At 42.4% G+C, this 16,201-nt stretch overlaps 1 protein-coding gene across 1 annotated transcript in view; it reads left to right on the top strand.

Annotated features, from left to right (window-relative positions):
* Positions 1–16,201, top strand: part of LOC136863841 (uncharacterized) — a 202,604-nt gene that overhangs the window by 118,127 nt on the left and 68,276 nt on the right. The window contains exon 2 of the mRNA XM_067140175.2: positions 13,698–13,896. Within this exon, the coding sequence (XP_066996276.2) occupies positions 13,698–13,896 (199 nt within the window). The remainder of the gene's footprint in view (positions 1–13,697; positions 13,897–16,201) is intronic.

The raw sequence follows: 16,201 nt of genomic DNA, 5'->3' as shown, positions 1-16,201 counted from the left end.
GACGGTAGGCGATTTGAGAGTTTCCAATGCGGTAGTGATGATTATTATTTTTTGACAAAATCCACTAAAATGGTAGACATGTGTTGGGAATTATTATTTTCTTCCCTAAAATGTCATTGCACATGCTGAGATTGTGTTTGAGTTAGAGAATTGTTCGTCACGCATATTTATTTCCGAGCTCACGTTTGTAACGAGATAGAGACCTACTGCATTTCCGACTTGCGTTTGTTTAATAGTAAGAGACGTTGTTCCGTTGTGTGTTATAAGTCTGACCAGGTTTACAATTGAAATGTCAGAGTTGGTTTGAAAATGCTAGTTCGCCTGATATGCTAGGGGATGCATAATATGATCCAATTTTACGCCCGACCATAGATTTAGGACGTCACATGTTATCCTTGGAGTATATTGATGATGAGACGTCCTAGTTCACGCTCGACGATAGAATTAAGAAGGTATCGTGTACACAGAGATTAGTGTTAGGATGTACAGATTTTAAGTGAGCCCGACGGTAGGTCTGGAATGTCAGCTGTACATACTCAGGTCTCAGATTAGATGTTTTTTGTTTTGTTTTGCGAAGTGACTTGGACGAAGGTAGCATCTACAGTAAAATACAAAATATGAAGAGGGTTAGATCGGTAATAATGAGGCCAACTAGTGCGCAGCTCCAACAGCTGGAAGATGCTCCCCAAGATATGGGACCGTTATCGGCGAATGAGGGTTGCCCAAACATTGGATATCGACCTGATGGTGATTAAATATTTTACTGTAATTCTCCATGCGTGTTGAGTTTTAAATGACTTCGATATGTTATTTTATTTTACGGACTTAATTGTTTTGTCGTTCTGACGTCCGTTCGTTTGATAGTGTGCATATTGACACTCAATGTATTAGTGTGAGACATGAGTTGCGAATGTGGTTTCGATTCGTCAGCGAGTAATATTATTTTGTTTTCAATCTTTGTCGTACTTTCATTTTATACGTAGTTGAATTCGATTAAGTGATCACTTTATAGGTAGTGTGTTGGGACAAACAATAAGTAGATGGATCTGTAATGGTAGTCATTGTTTAAAAAAGGAAAGAATTCCTTAAAATTGTTGTATTTTTCAATGTGGACTGGTAAATTTTATTAAGCGTAACATAACCATTTCTAACCTGAAAATCGGTTTGATAATAATACTTTTCAAGTGATTTACCACTTTTTAATTAACTTCAGTGTTTGGCATTTCTTCTAAATGCGTGATGAATAAGTGTTTCCTGCATTTCGCAGTTTTGTTCCTTCAGAACGACGTAACGTAAGATCCTCGCGGATCATGTTGTTGTTGGTTCCTTCCGAACAGTTGTTTGGGTGATGCACATTTAGCATCGGGATTATTTTATCACTTAAGGGCGTCATGAATGACAAATACATGGTGGAATTTTATTTCAATTGTGAATGATGCTGTTAACTCGTAGTGAACACCATGCTTTCCCATAACATTTCGCAACCTATCCAAAGCAACTGATAGTCAATTCGGTTCGATTAAGGGTCCATTCACCGGGCGAGTTGAACTTGCATCCGGGAGATAGTAGGTTCGAATCCCACTATCGGCAGCCCTGAAAATGGTTTTCCGTGGTTTCCCATTTTCACACCAGGCAAATGCTGGGGCTGTACCTTAATTAAGGCCACGGCCGCTTCCTTCCAAACCGAACTGGATAGCTGCAGTCGCTTAAGTGCGGCCAGTATCCAGTATTCGGGAGATAGTAGGTTCGAACCCCACTGTCGGCAGCCCTGAAGATGGTTTTCCGTAGTTTCCCATTTTCACACCAGGCAAATGCTGGGGCTGTACCTTAAGTAAGGCCACGGCCGCTTCCTTCCCACTCCTAGCCCTTCCCTGTCCCATCATCGCCATAAGACCTATCTGTGTCGGTGCGACGTAAAGCAACTAGCAGCAGCTTCCTTCCAACTCCTAGGCCTTTCCTATCCCATCGTCGCCATAAGACCTATCTGTGTTGGTGCGACGTAAAGCCCATAGCAAAAAAAAGGGTCCATTCGGCTGGTGTTCCGTATCCGTAAGGGTATTTGACTGGTGGATAACCTTAATTGAGAGGAAATCAGGCGTTCTACTTGTTGAAAGTCAGATTTTCCACGGATCGTGTGGATTAATTCTCAGTTCTCGTTTGGAGTAATAGGTGCCCGGTTTTCAGGTCTTTCCTTTTCCAGTTTTTCAGTTTCGCTGTCCACTAATGTATTAATTTCTCCGAAGCAACTCTTCGATATTGTGAGAAATAAATCAACGCTATGCAATGTGACTGCGTTTGAAACACTCAATAATAAATGACTTATATTGTTTTTTATTTCAAGGATTTATATTAAAATAATAATGTTGACGTGCCATTTCGAATTTAATAAAAATTAGTAAGCACATATTTGCTCCTCATTTCAAGTAGTTAGGCTCTCTTCTGAACCCCATCGTTTGGTTAAGATCGTGACCGAATTTATTCCCGCAACGACCCATGATTTAAGAGTTCTATATTGTTCTACTGTAGCAGCCGTGGCCGACCAACGATGGAATGGTAAGTTCAAGGGTTCAGTAACATTTCATCTCGCCTCATCCCCAACCCCATATCAGGAAACGGGACTGCAAATTATTAGACCGAATCGTCATGTACATGCACAGTAAGTATTGATTTCCTATATAACGGAGGTAGGTTGAAATTTGACCGGCCATAGTGCTCTAAACTTTGCAGATAATATAGATCTTACCTAAATTGTTCCAAGCCGACCCCTCAATGTAAGACTAGAGTGTCTACGTCTTACCCGGAGGTCCCAGGTTCGATTCCCGTCCAGTTCAGGGATTTTTACCTCATTCTGAGGGCTGGTTCGAGGTCATCTCAGCCTGCGTGATTACAGTTGAGGAGCTGTCTGACGGTGAGATGGCGGCCCCGGTCTAAAAAACCAAGAATAACACCCGATCGTCATGCTGACCAGTTGCACCTCGTAATCTGCAGGCCATCAGGCTGAGCAGCGGTCGCTTGGTAGGCCATGGTGCGCCATGGGGTTTCCAGTAAACTGTTTCAGTGTGAGTATCACTTCTACTGCCGTATTTTAATATTTATATAATTATCAGATTCAAGATCACATTTTTGCCTTATCCTAATCAGTGAAGCTGCAGATCCTCTCACTTTATTTTGATGATGATGATACTTGTTTAAAGGGGCCTAATATGATCTGTTATTAATACTCAGTACTTCAGATCAGTCACGCAATTGAAGATTTCATTTTCTAAAGCGGCTAAGTCTTTAGACAAAGGCTATCCACTGATTTTATTTTAGAGAATCTCTATGTTTATTTACTTGGGTCTGTTTTACTGCCGGATAACCTTCCTGATTCTGTAGGCCTCGTGCATGGTAGTGTGTTGTGTGTAAGTTACATGTATTAAGATTAACGTGAATACCCAGAGGTATTAACCAGATGTAGCTAAAAACCCCGACTTGAGCGGGAATCGAAAGTCGCGACGCCGGCCATTCAGCCAATGAGCTTGATACCCTTCCTGACGGCAGACCTACTGTATGTCACCATTGCGTCTCCAGCTCTGAGGAATGAACCAGGCGAGAATACCATTCTCGTCAGAATTGTCATAGTCGGCTTATTTACGTTCAAAATTATTATAATGAATTTTATCGACTTCAGTACACTAAATGAAGTATCTCGTTGAAACGTAATTCTACCGTCTTCTGATGGCTCGTCCTTAGCGACTTATCCTGAGACAACAGTAGTACCCGCTATCGACATAGTGGTTAAAAGACTCTGTTTTGAATAATGTGTTCGTAAAATGTATGTGATATGAATTATCCTGAGAATGTTGATGCTTCGAGGTACGTCGTTTTCTTTCGATCGGTTTATCGTCTCCCTGACGCATCCAAAGTTTGCGGCAACGGAAGAGATGTGTTCACTGTGAGGAATGAAGATAAAGCTAACATTTTCGTGTTGTGTGTCCGTTACTTCTAGCTTATGGCCGCAGTTTTAGTCTCCAGCTACGACGATGTGATTCATGACAGGACGGAGAGCTGTGACCGGCTTCTAAATTTACTCTGTGTACAAACGATTATAATTCTATTTCTGAGTTGTTGGAAAAATGTAGAGCATAGAAGAAAAATTAATAGACTAAGTTGTTCTTACTGATATTCCGAGGCTTGTCCTGATATGGAGATTCGCCGTCCACTATCCGTTCCTAATCGAAAGTTGAACTTCAAGCGAGCTATGGGCTATTTCAAATCATGCGCAACCCTCTGAATCACCCGGTACCATAATCAGCATTGCATTCGGTTATACATATCCAGTTCATGTCAGTCTTCATACTGGTAATAAATGCACACATATATTTTCATTATAGTCTGTTATTCCTTTCAGCGCTCAGTCAGCAAGCCACCGTACAGCTTACAACTTCATTGACAGAGTTCACTCCTAACTTAGCCTTTATCTCCTCATTCCGCGTAACCTCCTCCCATTCTTCCCACCTGTTTGTAACAGCGACCATTCTCCCTACTTCCGTGTCTGTTACTTCCAACTTATGAATTAGATATCCTGACTCCCTCAGCTTTCACTCCCGTAAAGCAAAGTTGGTCTGAAAACAGGCTGGTGCATAGTTTCGTGTGGATTCTTTATTGCAGAATCCTGTTGATCGCTGATTTAGCTTTGATTTAATCTCACTATACACGGGGAGAATACACATCCTAAATACCTGAAATGTGTTCCTGACGTTCAATTCTTACCTACCGAAATCATCTTAGTCTTGGAAAGACTGATGTTTCGTATCTAACTCATTGCATCGTCAATACAGGCCACACTGCTTACTGCATTTTCACCTAACTGAATTCTTTCCTGCCACTTAATACCTTTCATCAGACGATCAATGTAAACTATGAACAACAAAAGTGAAACACTATTACCTCATCTAACCCTGTAAGTACCTTGAACCAATTCTACCATCAATTCTCGCTGAAGCCCAATCGTCAACATGAGTGCATTTGATTGATTTTAATAATCTGCCCTTAATCCCATAGTCTCCCATTGTGGAGAACACCTTTTCCCCCAGTACTCTGTCATATGCCTTCTCTAGATCTACGAAACATATGACTATCTATTCCTCCCGTAGAAATTTCCAATTACGTGGTAATAATTTAACAGTATCTTCCATGATAATCCGCTTCCTTCTATACATGTGGTAGAGAAGAAAGTTTTAAGAATGCTGTATATAATTTAAAACATCAAGAAAGTGGAATATTGCAAAAATCGCTAATGTACGAATCATCCCTCATCCGGTTTTATTTTGCTACGCCGAGGGAGTAATTCCTTCCCGCGGCAACACTGGCAGAAACCGAACGCCTACTACTTACTACCTGCTCCGTCTGGCGGCTGCAGGTTGACCTTAAGAACGTTAGTATCTAGGTTAAGACAAGGCGTAATCCACTCCGGAGAACGCCAACGCCCTCTATGGGTATTCACAAGAATTATTTCAAAGTGACCCTGAAAGATGAGCGTCCTCTTTACAGAGTTCATTCCAATTCACCTTCGCGTCGACTACTGCACTACTCTCCTCCTTCAACTACTACAGCTTTTCCCACGTGTTTTATGGCCGGATGGAGGGATATATTCACTACTGCGTGTTTCTGTGGTGTGTTGTGTGAATATGAAGAGGAAACACAAACACCCATTCCCCGAACCAGAATAATTAATCAGATGCGATTAAAATTCCCGACCCAGTCGGGAATAGAACCGGGGGCCCAACGCTGACTATTCAGCCAAGGAGTCAGATATCTGTTTCCCGTCATTCCACCTGGTCAGGAGTGGAATCTAACGTCGAGGAGCCTGTCGCACTTCTCTGGGGCAATCATTAGTGACTGACAGGTGGTGGAGAGTGTTGTTGCAATGAGAGGTGACAGGGATAACCGGAGTACCCGGACAAAAAAACCTGTTCCGCCTCCGCTTTGTCTAGGACAAATCTCACATGGAGTGACCGGGATTTGAACCACGTAACCCAGCGATGAGAGGCCGGCGCACTGCCGCCTGAGCCACGGAGATCCTTAATCCCCTTTATTACCTCCTGTCCTTATTGGAACACACTCCATATCGCCGTTGTTTTGTTCGATTTGTCTTTGCGTTACCGGAAAAGGATTCATCGTCCAGTCGAGTCCAGCAGTCTACATACAACAAAATAATATATAGGTTAGGATGTTATAAGAAATATTTATATTGTCTGGCTCCTTGACTGAATGTTTAGCATTGAGCCCTTCGGCTAGGAGGGTCCCAGGTTCAAATAATAGTCGGATTCAGGATTTCAATTACGTCGGATTACTTTCTCCACGGGAACTGAAATATAACTGCATTGGGACCACTTTACAAAAGAGGGCGAAAGCTCAAATGTCAACTCGTCATTGAAATTGTTTTGAGGGCGATAGGATCCTGGACAATCCAACTACGCATATATAATGAAATAGACCGCAAAGTTGCAAAATTCATTTTAAAAAGTGATATTATTGGACCAGAGGATGTACCACCTACCGTAATAAAATTGAATGGCTGAATCATCCAGTCGGGATCTCCTGAATAAAAATGTACCAGTTACTTAAACGAATGAGGAAAAAATGCTGAAAAGTAGAAAACTACTGACATGCCGTGACTAATTGGAATTAAACAGAGAAGAAAGTCAGAGATCTCGAACTAGATAGCAACACATGGTGTGTCCTTGCAGCTGACATTTCTTTAACTTTACTCCTATTAGTTCTTTATTTTCTATACACATGTGACCACTGTCATTAGAACCGTAGATATAATATTCATCAAAGATGTTGTTTAAGTGGATTTAAAGAGGGTTACGAATAATTTGAAGTGACCCTTTGATCGCTAATATTGATACATCTGGGAGGGTGCTATTAGGAAACTCTATATTTTGCAGATGTTCCACACAAAATCTCACCCCAATTTCGTCTGAAATACTGCACAGTATTTACTTTCTGACAAAGACTATAAGAAAGGACTTGCGTCAAACTGCTCGTAGACTGTACTTGGTAAGAAATACTACAATAGTGAATATCATTGAAGCTAACCGATCTTGACTTAAGAAAGAGGATTTGAAAGCAAAGTTTAATCCCTTCAGTATCAAGAATTTCTTGTTAAGAACTTAAGGATGGCAGTCATTCAAATGTCATACACGTTATACCTTGCTTAGTTAACCACGCGTGCTTTTGTCATTTAAATACGTACGGCTCTGGATGCAGATAAAGATTTGGGGAGTAGGTTAGCTCCAGTAAAGCATTTAGCAAAACAGTTTGGCAATGAAGAGAATATTAATGCAGTGCTGCACTTTTTATTGATTACTGATCCTTAATATCTGAATATACTCAATATAATTGTAGAGGGAAGCTCAATCAACCTAATTCGATTATATCATGAAAGCTACGGTCGTAAAAATCTATCCTCTGTGTTTTTCTAACAAATTTCGCATTTTTAATGAACTGAACAAAATCATTCCATACCAAGACCTTCCTAAGCGCAAGAAATTGGCAAATTCTGTTAGCAAAGCTGAGAAATTTGCTCCTGGTTCAGAAGCAATTGCTGTAATAAAGTGTACTTCAAATAATACAGTCATTCTATATGCAGTTTTTTACTACTTGGCCCCTGAAGGCAAATATTGAGCTATACCGGGTGGTTTTATGCATCCCACCGCATTTACTACAATTCTGAATTACATCGGTTCCTCTCAATAAACCGGGGTAATATAACTAGATGTGTGGTTACAGGCTACAAGACAACAGGAATCGTGAACACTACTATTAATTCATTATGGGTACCTCGAACGAGGCCGTAAAACGAGCTCGGATACGCAGAAAACTAATTTACAACAAGAGGTGCACACATAGGTTAGGAGCAGAAACTGTATACACTGGGAACTGAACGCTGCATGTCAAGCCTCGCAATAGTTCACTTGGCAGGCGCGCATTGGAAGTTGTTACAGTGAACGGTGTTCGAAGTTTCGAATCACATCCAAGCATTTTTATTTTTTATTTTGTCGCCAATTATGACGAATGTGGTAAGGATGCATACTTGATAGCTTCCACAGACCGATTTCTTTATTTGGCTCTGTAATGGGCCATCTGAATCGTGGCATAGGGTATTGAACGCGGTTCGGCGAGGATGAGGATGTGATAGTCTGTGGCTAGGGCACAGGCAACCAATTACCTAGGTCTTATAAGTTCTAAACTTCGTGGACCACAGGTAGGACAATGCGGCCCCTATTGGAACGATAACGACATGAGATGGCAGGCAGTTATGTAGGTGCACGAACTCTCCTCCTTCAAGGCATTTCACAACACAACACAAAGCTTGTTCGCTGCCTCGTGATGTATTCCAGCGACAAGTATGTGGACATATTACTCATCCATGAAGAGACTAGACACAGTTTACACCAGGCGAAACACCTTTACCAAGTACGCTATCCAGATGGACGAAAACCGACAAGCATGACTTTTCGGAGTGTGGAAAGACGTCTGCGGGTTACTGTGTCCCTAGGAAGGACACGGCCTGTTCGAGATCGTCCCGTGACGTCTGCTCACAATGAAGAGGTCGTGTTGGACGCTCTCCGGCATAAACCTTCATATTTGCCCACGGGCCATTACACAGGAGACGAATATCAGCCGGGCGTTTGTTATGCATGAAACCGAGGTTATGAACATTGCCGATTTAGGAATGCCTTCACTTCTGCATGCTATGGATATCTGAAGTTGGACTCGGTACCAATGACTTTTATTTGTTGTGGACTGAAAGCACCTAAAAACTAGCTTAATTTCATACACTGGACTACGTCTGAGGGTGACGAATGAAAATATGAAACCCTTAAAAGTGGGGGAGGCTGAAACCGAGGTTTCGTATTAGTCTCCGCTCCATCTACGTTTTGGGATAGCCTGTTACGGCATAGAAATCAGTATCCTTATTTTTCTACACCTTAAACGGTGTTCTCACAATTTTTGATGTTTAATTCTGCGAGGGCATGTAAGCTCTGATTGTTGCTGCTATCTTACGGCTACTGTGGGAACTATTTGTCACCTCTCCTCTTAGTCTTGCTCCGGCCAATTAAAACGCTTGAGTCGGCCATTTTGGAAACTCTCGACTCCAGTGAGAGAGGGAATCGAAGCCTTGCATTCGCTGTCTTCCCAACATGGAGAGAAGACGTTGGAGTATCAGTCTCCAAGTTATGTATTGGAGTAGCGGCATGGACATTGGATAGTATCAATTGAGGCTTTCACGGCCGGCGTTACAAATCATGTCAGCGTTTTCTGGGTTTGTAGGCCGTGGTCCAGGAGTGAGTGAATGTTCCGTCGTTTCACCGAAGACTGCGTTCGGCATTGTCAAGGGTTCCTCCTTAAGGTTGAAACGGAGAAGAGGAGCGGACGGCAGCTAAAGCCTTTCTGCCGTGTATCGAGAAAGTAACTGACAGAATAGGGAGGTTACTGGAGTCCCATGGGGTTAAAACCATATACAGGCCGATGAAGAAAATCCAGGAACTGCTTAGGTCTGTCAAAGACAAGCGCCATCCTCTCTCCACAGCAGGTGTCTACAAAATCCCGTGAAGCTGCGGCCAGGTATACATAAGGACTACCAAACGCAGCATCGCCACACGACTGAAGGAGCATAACAGACATAGCCGGCTGGGACAGACAGATAGATCGTCAGTCGCTGAACACTCGCTGCTAGCAGGCCAAGACATACAGTACAGCAACACCGAAGTACTGTCAACTACTGTGTCTTATCACGCCCGGATACAGACGGAAGCCATTGAAATCCTAAAGCATACCAACAGCTTCAACCGTCAGGAGGAATCTGAACGGGTAAACAAAGCCTGGTTTCCAGTCTTGAAAGCTCTAACCCTGAAGGACACGATAGCCGCGGCAGACCAGAAGAAAGCAACGGGTGATCGGCTGCCTGTCTCCGCCAAGGCAGGTCAGTGTACATCGGGCTCCCTAACGCTTCAACCATTGGCCGAAGAACAGCCAATCAGCGACCGCCCCCCACCTTAGCGGCCAATAGGCGAGCAGCGTACCGTATCCTGCACTATAGAAGTAGGTGGAATTACAACAGCACTTCATTCCACTGAGAGCTTCGCTGCTGTCGAAGTCAGTCGGAACCCTTGACAATGCCGAACGCAGTCTTCGGTGAAACGTCGGGACATTCACTCACTCCTGGACCACGGCCTACAAGCCCTGAAATGCTGACATGATTTGGATAGTAGTTTAAATGATGTAGGGTTGTGCTCCACACCCTCAGAAGATTCTATTTTCATCCTCGTAGTGTAAGATTTTTTATTTACCTGAAAATGTGATCTTCGTCTGGTAAGCTAAACATGGCTTGACCGTGTTAAAACCTTCTACTGCTGGAGCAACCAAACTGTAAGTCATCTTCCTTATTTACATTAGTATTTTCATCTGCGGTGAACAACTCCTATTATTTCTTCGAAGAAACCCTTTAAACACCAAAATAAGTAAAATTATGTGGACCATTGTTTCGTAAAATTTGAAGTACCTTTTCAAACAAACTAACGGGTTGAAAATGAATTAGCTTGGTTTATTTATGCACCTAGTGTGTGGAATTTAAATGTTACTAGGCGAAATTGTAAAGAAAAGTAAGAAATGGGAAATTTTGATTATTATTATTATTATTACCAGGTAATGATGTTACTGCTGCTTTGAAATAATCTGTGGTTTAAAAGTGGGGTAATACATGGGAGTTCCAGTAAGGATTATTTGTGCGATGCCGGTTCTTCTAAATTATTTCTTATGCTTTAAATTTAATATCGTTTATTTTTGGTTTTTACGTGTATGGGGATGGGATGTTGCTTATTTTCCTCCATTTTTCCTACCATTGTTGGTCCACTAACGGGATTGGTTCTCCCCTGGGTTAACAAATAATTATGTTTGTCTTGGTGTTGATGATTGTTTTTTGAAAGAAGTGATGGTGATGATGATCTTTATATAGGGAGACAGCCCTGTCGTAAGATTGTTCTGTAATTTTATGAAACCGTGTTGAGTGCGATTGTTTCTTTTGGCCCTCATTTACGCTCAATCTCTTTCCTTTTGGGATTTGTTGTGGTGGTTTTCCTTTCCGTTTGAAAATTTAACTAGAAACTCTTTATATCCTGTGCTGGACCTCCCACTGTATTTTGGTTACCCTATAACTGATGGAAATCGGAAAGAGAGTATCCATCTCTCAAAGTATATCGGAGAAGTAGTGAAAGTTGGAATATACTATTTCTTACAAATTGTCATTTTCCTAAATCATGAATTATTTGCTCTGTTAAGAAAAGGAATTTTGAGTTTTGTTGCGAAGGTAGACTGAAGATATGATTGTAACATTTCTTTCTTATAAATCATTTCTTGCCGACCGGCGGTTTGTGATTTAATTTCGTTTAGTTAAGGTTTTCTCTTCTACTTGAAGGTACCATTTTATTCTTTTAATTAATTTCTTACCGACCGGCGGTTTTTAAATAATTTTTCCTTTAATTTACCTTTGGTGTTCACTTTGAATTTAATTGGAGTTTTCCTTGTGGATTGACTGAGATCAGGTTACTTTAATTTAATCTAATTTGATGTTATTTTTATGACCTCTTTCTTCTTATTTTATTTCAATCTGATTTTATTTAGTTTCTTGTACCTATTTTTTCTTGGTAAAACCTACTGCGAGGATGACCTGTAATTCGTTCTGTTAAATTCTTTTGAGTTTCATGAATTATATTTATTTTTTTAAAGAAAGGTGTGTCTTGTTTTCTGCTCTACATTATTCGACAAACTGTCACTTTGGTAGCTTGATCCACCGGTTTGTTGTTGCTTTCTACCCCCTGGAGGTAAGTTTACGTTGTTTTTATGTTCTTTTCATTTTTTCTGGGGGTGTAGTGCATGTGACGCTTCCTGTTTGTTTCCCTTGCACTGGACCTTTGTCCCGTATAGTGCAGTTTTTACTGCCGATCAGCTGGGTTGGCACGGGTTACCTAGCTGGTGGGGCATGCAGATGTTTCATAACCAGCGCTTTCACCCGTACGATCTGCTGTATCGTCATAATTTCGAAGCACGCGTGGTGTTCTGTCAATGGACCCTACAGCATTTGCACACTCACTGATCCTGCCTTTTTAGCGACAATCTTATTTACGAACGAAGCGCGGTTCAACAACGATGGAACAAATAATCGACATAATATGCATTACTGGAGTGTGGATAATCCCCATTGGCTACGACAGGCGGCTTTTCAGGTACAGTGGGGCTTGAACTTACTGTGTGGCATCGTGCGTGATCACCTCATTGGCCCCATTTCATTGAGGGATCTCTGACGGGAGAACGTGGTTTATTCAAGGTGACCCATCACCGTTCTTGGAACATGTGCCACTCGTTGACCGTTGCAGGATATGGTTTCATCATGATGAAGCTCAACCGCACGCGGTGGTGGTCGTACGGAACCATCACCATGCGACGTATCCTGATAAATAGATAGGAAAGGGAGGACCTGTCTCCCTGGCCATTAGATCGTCCAGTCGTAGGCAACTGGATTGTTTCTGTGGGACCATGTAAAACAACTAGTGTATCCACAGGAGCCGAGCAATCCTGGTCCCCTTAGACAGCTCATCACTGAGATATGGCGACCCGCTGCGTCGGAAATTTTGCAACGTGCCAGACGGTCCCTTCAAGATAGCGCGCAGCTCTGTAGCGACCAGGTCGTCAGTTCGAGGAGGTGCTGCGTTAAAAGACGCAGGTAACTGTAATCCTATCAGATGTTTCCTACCCTCGTCACACCCAGCTCAATACCATACTCCATAATATCAATGGCCCATTCCAGGACCAAATAAACAAGTCAGTCTAAGGAAAATATTAAGTATGCAACCTTGCCACATCCCAGTCAACTTGCTGTAAAATAAAATATACTTGCTTGGGATCTGAACGTTCGAGCATCACGCCCCTGCCAAATGAGCTATTGCGAGGTTTGACATACAGCGCGCAGTATCCAGCCTATAAAATACCTGCTGCCGGTTTGTGTGTGCACCTCCTCCTATTAGGTACCGGTACACGGGTTCATTGCGGGTGGCGCTGACGATTCCTGCTGGTAACCACACATCTCGTTATAGTAACATTGTTTAGCAGAATTTCAGAATTGTAGTAAATGCAAAGGAATGTATAAAACTAAATCGCAAGGGGCTGGTATATTACATAGTAACTATCTAATTTATGTGCATACAACGTAAAATGTTTAGGAATCCATAATTGGCAGTCTGTTCGGGAGATAGTGCGTTCGAATACCACCGGAAGCAGCACTGATGATGGTTTTCTGTGGTTCCCATTTGCACACCAGGCAAATACTCCTGTTGTAACTTAATTAAGGCCACGGCCGCTATCTTCCCACCCGTACGTCGGCGACAGCCTGCAATATATTAGTGTGACGTAAAACCACTAGTCTCACTCCAACTGGAGGCTCGACTAACTGCGGAAACGTGCACGAAAGGCAGTGATGATCACAATGCTAGCTTTTGTATTGTTCATGTTACTATATGAATGAACATCCCCCATATATTTCAGATTCATCGTCATTAAATAATCATCCTATTTATAGAATTCAGTGGCTGCTGTATCTGAGAGAATAGTGCAATTCTTAAATGGAGCTAATATTATACATTTCTTCTCAGGAACGTACACTGCACGAAGCAGGAGGAGTGCAGGTGCTCTCATAGATCTTGCCATGGACGTCGTGGAGGTTGAGAAGAAGCTGATCCGTGAGTTTGGACCACATGTGTGTATTTATGAAAATGTGTGTACCCATTACGCCGAGCTCTCACAAAACCTGGACGGAAGCAACCATGTCCTGGACTGGGAAACGATTTTTGGGTGAGTAATATACATCCAACTTACGCGATGAAAATTAACTAGTTCTATTGAAAATGGAATGCATTTGAAACAGATCATCAACAACAATAGTTGAATTGTGTTTATTAGAATACTAATACCCTTATACTCGTGCATTAATTAGAGACGGGAAAGAAGTGATAGGCATCGATATCAAAAGCACGCTAGCCCTTTTTTGTCAAAAATATTTGTATTCAAACTAACTTTTAAAAACACAGTTTATTCTCATACGTTATACAGTTTCAGTGCTTAATTGTTTCAAGACGTGACATATTTAAACAATGTCCAACAAATAGCATGAGAATAAATTAGCATCATAAAGTCGTACGAACATTCGTATGGGAATTTTCAGATAATTTTCTTAGGTAATTCCCCTTAATTTCTTTGTGTTATCGTACTTTTACTACGAGAAATCGATGAGTCAGGACCAGAGGGATTTATCTAAAAAAAATGATTGTTTTCTGTATATTTAACGTATCACCTAACTGAGGTATGTTTGCAGCACCACTTAACAATGATGATGAATGACGTTCGGAATAGAACGTCATAGGAAAGTGTGCACACAAGACAATTTCAAAAAGAGCAAATAATTCATAATCAATCAGATAATATCTTATCTTTTCTTAATCTGTTTACCCTCCAGGGTTGGCTTTTCCCTCGGACTCAGCGAGGGATCTCAGCTCTACCGCCTCAAGGGCAGTGTCCTGGAATTTCAGACTTCGGGTCAGGGGATACAACTGGGGTGAATGGCCAGTACCTCGCCCAGGCGCCTCACCTGCTATGATGAACAGGGGCCTTGTAGAGGGATGGGGAGATTGGATGGGACAGGCAAGGAAGAGGGAAGGAAGCGGCGTGGCCTTAAGTGAGGTACCATCCCGGCATTTGACTGGAGGAGAAGTAAGAAACCACGGAAAACCACTTCCAGGATGGCTGAGGTGGGAATCGAACCCACCTCTACTCAGTTGACCTCCCGAGGCTGAGTGGACCCCGTTCCAGCCCTCGTACCACTTTTCAAATTTCGTGGCAGAGCCGGGAATCGAACCCGGACCTCCGGGGGTGGCAGCTAATCACGCTAACCACTACACCACAGAGGCGACCAATCAGATAATAACACATCAAATATACAAGGAAGCAAGGAAGAGTGCAGGAACCTACCCATAAGAAAAGGAGAAAGGAGGGGATCCAAGGAACTACGAAGCAATTCACCTCAAAAAGAAACCAATATTTTCAAAAATGAAAATAAAAAGTAGTATAATGGGAGAGTTCTGCCGCCTCCGATTCCTCGCGCGGCGCGGGAAATTTGAATTCTGGCGGGAAATTTGAATTTTTGGCGGGAGATTTGAATTTTGGCGGGAGATTTTAATTTGTAAACAAAGCCACGTGCTTTTTGACAGCTGTCATCGACAACAACGCATCGCTAACCTCACTGCTGCCATCTTGACGGGCCTAAACCTCACTAGTACCAACTTAACCTAACTAGCATGAGGTAAACAAAGCCACGTGCTTTTCGACAGCCACGTGCTTTTTGACAGACAACAACGCATCGCTAACCTCAGTACTGCCATCTTGACGGGCCTAAACCTCAGTAGTGCCAACTTAACCTCACTAGTGCGAGGTCAACAAAGCCACGTGTTTTTTTGACAGCCACGTGCTTTTTTTGACAGCTGTCATCCGCCACCTTTAAACCACAAAGCACTGTGCTGCCCTCTTTAGATGCAAAATTCGTCACCTGTCATCCGCAGTGCTGCCATCTTGACGGGTCTAAACCTTAGTGCTACCAACTTAACCTAACTAGCGCGAGGTAAACAAAGCCACGTTTTTTTTGACAGCTGTCATCCGCCATCCTTAATCTATAGAGCACAGTGCTGCCCTCTTTAGCTACTTACCTTTGAAATGTGGTGGTGGATAATTTGAAAAATGCTTTTTGACAGCAGCCATCTTTGTGCACCATGCTGGCCTCTTTAGCTAGGTACCTGTGGTGGCAGGCAATTCCACATGACAGCAGCCATCTTTAATCAAGAGAGCACTGTGCTGCCATCTTTAGCTAGATACCTTTGAAATGTGGTGGCGGCAAATTGAAAAATTTCACGTGCTTTTGTTTGGAAACAAACTCACGTGCTTTTTGACAGCTACCATCCGCCATCTTTAATCAACAGAGCATAGTGCTGCCCTCTTTAGTTTGAAATGTGGTGGCGGCAAATTCCACATGTTCTTGTTTGGAAACAAAGCCATGTGCTTTTTTGACAGCTGTCATCCGCCATCTTTAATCAACAGAGCACCGTGCTGC

This window comes from Anabrus simplex, chromosome 2 (assembly GCF_040414725.1).
Source record: "Anabrus simplex isolate iqAnaSimp1 chromosome 2, ASM4041472v1, whole genome shotgun sequence".
Lineage (NCBI taxonomy): Eukaryota > Metazoa > Arthropoda > Insecta > Orthoptera > Tettigoniidae > Anabrus > Anabrus simplex.
Note: the sequence above shows the minus strand (reverse complement) of the source record. Positions and strands in the feature narration are given on the sequence as shown.